The sequence below is a fragment of the Drosophila sechellia genome, chromosome 3R, assembly GCF_004382195.2.
Source record: "Drosophila sechellia strain sech25 chromosome 3R, ASM438219v1, whole genome shotgun sequence".
Classification (NCBI taxonomy): Eukaryota; Metazoa; Arthropoda; class Insecta; order Diptera; family Drosophilidae; genus Drosophila; species Drosophila sechellia.
In genome coordinates, this window is record NC_045952.1 from 626,279 (window position 1) to 635,588 (window position 9,310).

The 9,310-nt window shown below is 41.8% G+C and overlaps 1 protein-coding gene across 1 annotated transcript; it reads left to right on the top strand.

Moving 5' to 3' along the window:
* The first annotated feature begins 362 nt into the window (after positions 1-362).
* Positions 363-7,811, top strand: LOC116801510. Its single transcript, XM_032721671.1, has 2 exons — positions 363-805; positions 6,920-7,811. The coding sequence occupies exon 2, from the start codon at positions 6,958-6,960 to the stop codon at positions 7,264-7,266; it is 309 nt and encodes a 102-aa protein (XP_032577562.1). The 5' UTR covers positions 363-805; positions 6,920-6,957; the 3' UTR covers positions 7,267-7,811.
* The last annotated feature ends 1,499 nt before the right edge of the window (positions 7,812-9,310 follow it).

Below are 9,310 nucleotides of genomic sequence, written 5' to 3' on the forward strand. Positions count from 1 at the left end.
AAGTAGCTTGGTACAAACAATGCTGATGCGCCAGAATTGGGTTGTGCGGAAATTGTTTCTTCGATTCTATTCTTGTTATTAAAAAATACATTGCTATTTCCACAAGGCTACGTGTAGCAGCACCTACGCAGTCATCGAGAAGGAAGATTATGGATCGCCACGGAAGTATTACGTATTTAACTTCTACACCCAGTTTAAAATGGCTAACGTTTGTGAGCACGACTGTTTTTGTGGGTTTGCGCTAGTGTATTAATCTTTTGAAACAAACTTGAGCTGTTTCGAAGTTTTAGAATCTACACGCAGATCTGACTACGGACTTGGTTTGATTATGCTATTTTAGGTACCCTGATCGAAACATTTTCTGGATGCATATGACAATCGTTACTATCGATATTGAGAAAATGTCTTCTCGGTTCGAGATTAACCCATCTCGATCCCAATTAGCAATCCGAAATAAAAACGAGAGAGTTCCCCGACTATCAGATACGAGAAAGAGAAATTTCATAATTTCATATCGATAGATATTGTTTTCCCCAAAATGAGAAACAAAAAGTTAAAAGTGTAGTAGTAGTAGTAATTGTATATAAGTATTATATACGTATTATACCCATTGCAATATTAGAATGTAAGAACTAGTTATAAGGGTCGCGAATGTAAATAGTATATACTCACGTGATAAATAAATGTAGAGCCAGTCGTCGTTGAGCTGTCATGGAGAGCACACTAAAAAAGTGTTTAAAAGTGTGGGCGTGACCGTTATGGGCGCTTTGTATGTGAAAGGAGAGGCGTGGCCACAGTGCTTTTGGTATACCTGTTTTCGGGCCTCGCAGTGGTCATCTTTAATTAAAACCAATTGTTCTGTATACGATTAACGTAAATCAATCATTGTTTGTCATTTATCTAAACAAACGTTCGCATGCAGTATTATCCTTACGCTCATCAGTATAAAGAGCATTCGGAGAGACGAACTCTCAGTTTTGGAGTCAGTCGTTTTAAGAGACTATTGGACTATTAAAAGGAGAGAGATAAGGCAGAACAGAAAAGATGGCCCTTGCTGTGTGGAATTCAGCAGCGTAAAGTTATATATAACCTTGTTATATATAATATCAATATTCTTTTCTATTATACCTTACATAAATATTATATATTGGAATTTTTTGAGAGAGAGAAATGAGACAAGAAGTGGGCGCAAGACTTTGTAGCCGTGAAGGGTAAAAAAGCCCTTCCGAATGTTACCGTTGACAATGCATCAGCATTGATGGATCCATCCGCCGCCCGCTATAAAATCAGCAATAAAATTTTCTGAATATCCGCCGTGAAAACGAATACAGAGTACGACATGTCGTTCTGAAGGGTTGTCCCAGTCAAAGACTATCGTTTAACGATCGTACGTTGCTAGTCCTTGAGGAGGCATCGAAGACGATTCGCTGTTTGGTCGACTTCCTCAATCTCATCCACATATTTGGTCCACCTTTCTGGACTGCTAGACAGAACTATAGGAACCGACTAAGCGGCATTTGATGAGATCATCCTAGGACCACGGCTGGATACCGTTGTCTTTTAAAGGGCAACTGCAATACGTAGCGGCCATACGATCAACTTAGTGCATCGGACGCACATGAGTCTTCTTGAATAAGGACTCGCACCATAGGTCCTTGTTGCTGTAAGGCGGTGTGGAATCGACTCTACCTCACAGAAACGCTCAGCAATGCTTCGATGACAGCGCAACTGATATGATCCCAGTACGGTGGCATATGTAAGATCCGTGTGGGTTCTGGTTTTCCATGGCTTCGGGTGCACTTAGAGGCGGAGCTGAAGACCGGATCGGATGCGGCTGTGCACGGCTCGAGGATTCGTTATAAGCCAATACTGAAAAATGCAACATCGTATGATAACCACAAACGTGGCAGCTCTTGTTGCTGGTGCAGCGTGACAGTGCATGCGATTTGCCCAAGCAATCTATGCATAATTTTGTCTGCTCACTATCTCCTTCTTCCTGTAACAGAAAGGTTGGGCAACGACGCAGGATAAGGTCGCCGACGGAGTGGTAATAGGCGCTATACGGGCGTCTTAAACGCTCCTGTGCATTATGCACTCGCACTCGCTTGATTCTAAATTTTTATAAGTAGGAACGGTGGCACCGCTTCCTTGATGGTGTTCCCAAGCTTTGTGAGTCTCCTTGGGAAATGGGCCAACCAGTTCTGCGTTTAAGGCTTGACCGCGGCGGAGTTATGCTAGGCAAACGTTGACCGTGCTTAACATCGACCGTATTAATTCTGTATTTGCAGCCTGGCAGCTCATAGATAGCGTTCATAAGGTGCGAAAAAACGAGACGAGGATAATTGTTCCTCTTAATCTTCAGTCCGCAAGCCACGGCGTAATTTGTCTCCTTTTTTCCTTCCGAAAGACTGTGCTTCCGGTAGGAAAGGTATGGGGATCTGCCTTGTTTCATTCAGTTTTTCCGTTTTTCGGCCATTTCTTCTAGGTGAGTTCCCGTTTGGTATTTCGGGTATTTGTTATTTGTTTGCCATGTCTCGCTGTTACGAATTGCATATGTGATTGCTAGCTTTAATTCCTCCACCGTAAGATGTGACGGCTGCTGCGATTTTCCTCTCAGCTTTGTTATGAAGCGTAATACATACGCCATTACTCCCAGAAGTTTGTCGATCGATGAATACTTCGATAAGAGATGATTTTGCAGATATTCGGATTTTATCAATGTGGATACCATAACAATTTTCGATTCCTTTTGAGTTGGCCGGTGTTGTGCATCTATAGCTAGCCAATTAGGCCTTCTCCACCAAATTTCACAGATTTTCAGAGCTCCCTCTTGAAGCCACGTCTGCTGGATTTTCTTCCGAATTAACGTAATTCCATTTGACATTGGGAATTAGTTTATTGATTTCTTCCACTCTAGTTCTGACGAACTTACCTTTGCTGCGCTTGTTCTGTATCCAAGCAATAGTAATTTGTGAATCACTCCATGCATGCGTTGTGATTTTGTTGCTCCATATAGCCTGCACCTTCGCTAATAACTTTGCTCATTAATGAGCAGCACATAATTCCAACTTTGAATTGGTTTTCCTGTTTTTTATAGGATTTACTTTGCTTTTTGCTTCTAGCAAACTAACTCTGTCGCCTACTTTTGTATACACAGCCGCTGCATATGCTTTCTCTGATGCATCGCAGAATCCATGTAGCTCCATAATACCTTTGGAGCATCCAGTCCAGCGTGAAATGCTAATTTCTTCTAAACATGATAGATAGTTAGCTAAGTTGGATTCCAATTCAACGTCCCAAGTCATCGGTAACTTCCACAGTTCCTGAATGAAACATTTGCCTTGAATCGTTACAGGTGTCAACCATCCTAGAGGGTCGAAAATTCTGGACAGCTGTGATAACACTAACCGCTTTGTTATGCGTGTTATCATTGGGTTTTCTGCCGAAAACGTAAACGTATCCTTCTTCGGATTCCCATTGAAGTCTAAGGTTTTGATCGATTCATTCTCTTTTCTCCGTAGCATCGTCGTCTTGAATGTCGGCTAAAATACGTTCGTCATTTGCATCCCATTTTCCCAGATGCATGCCGGCCTTCTCCATCACTTGTCTCATTTTCCTTTGAAGTTCATAGCACTCGTTGACTGTGTGTCCACCAGTTATAAGGTCATCCATATAAAAGTCGTCTCTAATTGTTTCTGCTAAGACGCTATCCTTTTGGCAAAAGCGATCTGCCAACTCTCGTAGACATCGGACTGCTAAGAAAGGTGCTGCCGATGTGCCATAAGTTACGGTTGTTAACTTAAACTCACTGATCGGCAATTTTGGATCATCTCTCCATAAGATATATTGGTATTCTTGGTCTTTCTCAGCAACCTTTATTTGGCGATACATTTTTTCAATGTCAGCTACCATAACATATTGCCACTTGCGCCATTTAATTAGAATATCGAATATATCCTTTTGAATCTTAGGACCAGCTATAATAACGTCATTTAGGCTTAGTCCATTTGTCGCCTTTGCGGATTCGTCAAAAACTACTCGTAGCTTCGTAGTTAAGCTTCTAGGCCTGATGATTGCTTGATGGGGTAAATAGTATTTACCTTGGCCCGTTGTCCTTACAGATTCCATATGTCCCATCTTAAGGTATTCTTTCATGAATTCGTTGTATGCAGCCCAGTTCTTTGGGTTTCTTTGAAACTTCTTTTCCATTTGCATAAGCCTCTTTGTGGAATGGAATTGAAACCACAAATCTGCCTTCATCTTTGGTGACAGTTGTTTCTTGGAATTTTCTTTCGCACTCTGCATTGTCTGTAATCGTCTCATCGGCTTCATCTTCCATTTCCCAAAAGCGTTCCAGGTCCTTTAGATTTATTGTTGTAGTGGCACTAATAATTTTTTCTGCTCGAGTTACATATCCGGACACAATCCATCCAAATATGGTTTTTTGTCCCAAGATTCCATTCACGGTTTTTATTTTCTCCATCATAATCAGGGGAAATAGATCCACACCTATCACCTTGTCAATTCTGCTAGGCTTGTTGAATCGTGGATCTGCTAGCCTGTAGCCCTTCCACTCTTTGTTGATATTAATATCAAACTTTTTGCCGGAAAGGGCTCTATGGAGTGTTGGTAAAACTAATGTTTCCGTTGATGTTTTGAAGCTGCTGGGAATTTTTGGTTTGATCGGTGGACGCTATATTTTGATAATTGAGTAGTCTGGAAGATACCTTCGACCTCTATAGTACTCCTTACTCTGGGAATCCTTAATATTTGTGCTGCTTCAGCGTCTTCTGGGATCCACCGTCAATAAGCACCCTCAACTCGTTGTAACCTCCAGCTTTGCATTTCACTAAAACAACAGCTGTAGCCAATAGTGTGTCTTGGCCTTGCTTGAGGTTATTGCTGTTGATACAGCGTTTTGTGTCTTCATGAAGAAGGCTGTTGTGTCCTTTGGAGCATCGATTGCATGTAATTTCCTTTCTGCAGTCGATAGCATTATGCTTTCCAAAGCATCTAAAGCACATGCTGTTCTTTTGAAGGAATTCTTTTTTTTTTCAATAGATTGTGCTCTGAATTTGAGACAATTTATCATATCGTGGCCATCCTTAGAGCAAAAGGCACACGATCTTACTAGCACTTTTTTTGTAGCAAGCTGAGCGGTATTTTTGGTAATGGCATTTACTGAGTTGTATTGTTGCTCAATAAACTCCATTACGTCTTGCAAGGACTGTATAGCTGTTGCCTTTTTTACATGCTGTTCATACAGCTGTAAGGCTTCTGGCGAAAATTTCCGCAGTAGAATTTCTGCTAAAATTACGTCAGCAGAGCTTTCTATTTTTCCTTTATGATGAATATGCTCTCAGTCGCAGTATCCAAAAAACTTCCTTAATATTGTCTCATCATGGGCTAACCACCATTTGAGATTCTCCTTTTAAGCAGGCTCTTAAATATCCCAGCTTCCTTGTGTTACTGAGATCCTTCCTGCTGTCTATTAGCTCAGAGAACAGCTCGTTAAATGTTGGCCATTCCTTCGCATTTCCATTATTCTGCCGCGAGGCGTTTTATCTGATCGCGGTTTGAGTGGCCAATATTACTATTTTGACCGTATCACTTATGCCTTTGTCTATTCTGATGCACCTGACTAACTCCAGCCACGTGCTGTGGGAACGCTCCACCTGTCTGTTGGAGGTACTGTGCAGTGGTGGTCCGTTTGTAATGCTTACACCAAAGTTGGACACGATCGTGTGCGACTTCAACGACGGATCATTGTCGCAATAAATGGTTTTTGCCTCATGAGCTGAAGCAGCGCTGGCTTCAGGTCTACAATAGGTCTCAAGGCGATAGGTTGTACGATGGCAAATTTAGAAAACTTGTCGCCTTTTATTCCCGAATAGAATAAAGGTATCTTTTGACGAGAAATGTGCTTCCTCCAGTATTATCTGGTTTAGGAAGCATATCAGCAAATTGTCTGTCAATTACCCACTCTCGATTGTGTGGGTAAGAGACATTCACTGTGAATCGTTGCTGCGCAAGATTTGGACTCTTCTTGTTCCAGCACATTAAGCTGCTGTCTGAACAATGGCGTCCACTACCAGGTTCTCTTTACCGGGCTTGTAAAATAGTCGAGCAATAAACTCGTCTTTGCGCTCGTCTTTCTCGTCTTTTCCACCTTTTAGTTTTGGCGGTTGGGTTTGATTCCGACTCTTGAACTCGGTCATCAACAGGAGACCGGCTGACATCGTCCTATCGCACCCTGATGAGCCACAGGTAGAGATACACAGTACGATCCATATAGCTCAAACCGCGCTAAGGGCCAGATAAAACGCCTCGCGGCAGAAAAGAGTATTCGAGGAAGACTCGATCCGAAGACTGGGCAACAAGCTCACGCCGTTGTGCGAGGAAAGAGCTGTAGAAGCGGGCATGGGGACCACAGTCCTTATTAAGGGGAGGGTGGTCCACAAGGACAATTTAAAATGACGCGCTCAGTAGCAATATCCGTGTACCGCTTAATTTTAAATTTTGTATCCACTTGGCGCAATTTAGAAGTAGATCTAACCTTAGCGTCATCCGCGTATATCATATTCTTAGGCATTTTTCTTATTATTGTTGTTGGGTTCCCCCTTGTCTACAGAACAGAAAAATCAACCATTTAAACATTCACACTCGAACAATAGGCAAATAGAAATCAATACCAAAATGGTTGTGACACTTGCAAAAATGAACATTGTTAGCCCGAATAGTCTTGATCACGCAGATTTAAGATCAGTTTGGCTGGTTGGAGGCCAACCAACAACCCCATAGGGGACCTCATGTCCGTATCGTCCGTAAAGGTTCTGCAATCCAATAACGCATTACACTTTATCATCAAATTTCCGGTAATTAAGTTCGTCTGTAAGAAAATTACTATTATACTCTTCAGTCTCGAAGGAGCCGTTTACGATGGACGATGGATAGACGATGGACATTATCGTAGAGTGCAACAATGAGATCTACCGTCAAAGCTTGCACCGCATCAACCATCACCACCTTCTGCCAGCTATAGATGAGGGGATCGTCATCATCAACGACAGGACCGCCAAGGTGCAAGTGGACATCGGCTCTGAAATCTGGGTGCATGGTACTCACCTTCTTACCTTCGACCCACATGCCGTCTTCACTCCGTCAGAACGGGGCCCAAAACAGAGTACCGGGGGTAGCAAAATGTTCAGCTCTGAACGTCATCTCCCACCAAAGCGTGCTAAGTCTCAGGTACCTTCATCGCCTTAATGAACGTAACTTAGAGACAATCCGGAGGTTCAGACAAGAGGTCAACGCCGAACACCCCCAGCGAGAGGCACTTATCGTGGCAGCATCATATTGCCTCCTGTTGTGTGTTGTCATTGTGGGCTGGCGTGCCCTGAAGGCCAGGAGATCCGTCAGGTGATTGGACGTGGCGATCGCTGATTTAAAGTCGGCCGGGGCGGCCTCCATCTTGATGAGGGGGAGGAGGGTAGTTAACTTAAGTAAACGCCGCTACGGCGAGCATGTGAAATAGGGCAACAACGGCATTCTGCAGTTTAAGCATTTTTTTTTTTTTTTTGTACGGGTCCAAGGGCACACCTTCCACCCAACCGACCGAGGGGCGCTGCCGTGTATCGTACGGCTCGATTCGCGAGAAGATAGACGCGTTATAGAAAAGAGAACAGAGACGAGGAAATGAACATAATGTAATAAATAATGTAACTAAATCATAACATAACTCTAAGAAATATTAGTGTTAGTAGGATCTAATTATGTACTAAAAAGTTAAAATTGATTGCTTTAAGAGCGGCAGAGAGTCAAGATTACAGATAATAGGATAAAGTCTATTATAGTCAGAACATAAAACTCTGTAAGGGTCATGCAACTCATAGTTAGATCTACAATGATTTAAGATAAGTGGTATATAGATTCTAGTGAATCTACTTGGAACCGAGAAGTTAAGCCAACTAATCAAGTCGGTACTCTCAACATTATCACGAATAAGCTTACAAGTACAGACTGTTCCAAGCATAGTTCTACGGTTAGCAAGGGAAGGTAAATTAATTAAAAGTAGTCTTCTGGAATAAGGTGGTAATATACGGTTTGCGTCCCAATTTAGGCGCCGCAAGGCAAAAAGTAAAAAGTTAGTTTTATAACTAAGGGGAGGTCGTTAATGAATAAGGTAAAAAGAAGCGGACCAAGATGGCTCTCTTGTGTGACACCGGATGTGACTCGGAGAATACAAGACATAGAATTTTTAAAGACGACTTTTTTCGTCCTGCCATTCAGATAGTTTGAAATCCAATTTAGAAGATCAACAGGGAAACCTAATAGATCAAGTTTCCTTACTAGAAGGTGATGATTAACAGAGTCAAATGCTTTCCTAAAGTCAGTGTAGATGACATCTGTTTGAAGATTATTTTTGAAACCCTGTATTACGAAAGAAGTTAGCTCCAAGAGGTTAGTGGTTGTAAATCCTGTTGACACGGTTTTATGATTGATCTACAAAGGTGAGTGATAACATTTTTAAAAAGTTTTGGGAAAGCCGACAATTTAGAGATTCCTCTGTAATTGCTTGCATCCAGTTTGCTACCCTTTTTATGAAAAGGAATCAAAAAGGACTCCTTCCATATATGTAGTAGAATATGTTGTTTGAAAAAACTGAAATAGTGAGGATGGGTAGGAACATGTTTTTCGCGTAGTATTAACGAAATTATAAAACTGTTTCGGATCCTGTGCAAACTGGAACTTAAATAACGGATGATGATTCTGATATTCTGAGAATTTAGAAGACGGTGGAACGAGCACGTAATGTAAACTGATCTGTCGAAAAATGACATCTTTACGCATAAGAATTCAGAGTTACGGGACTCGTCAAAAGTAACTCCTCCGACGGGAGGGTAGATCTAACCGCAATTAAGACTCCACCTCCCCGTCTGGAGGGACGGTCATACCAAAGACACTAGAATAACAAGATGCGTAACGCCATACAATTTTTTGGCACGCGATTTTTTGGCCTTGGCTCTAGAGGTGGCTCCAGGCTCTCTCGAGTTTTTGTTCGAGAGAGAAAGAGCGTACATACAGTGATAGCAGACAACTGCATCTGTGCACACGTATGCTCATGCATTGTAAATTAGACAAAATATGCCCTTCACCTCAGAAGTTCGTTGACTTTAAATCTATATTATTTTTCATCAATTGGCACCATGCGAAAAATTCTTGTTTTGCATTGCCTTAACGTTATTGTTATTTAAATAAAGCTTAGAAATAGTAATAGCCGAATCTATGTACATCACAAAATAAATTTCGA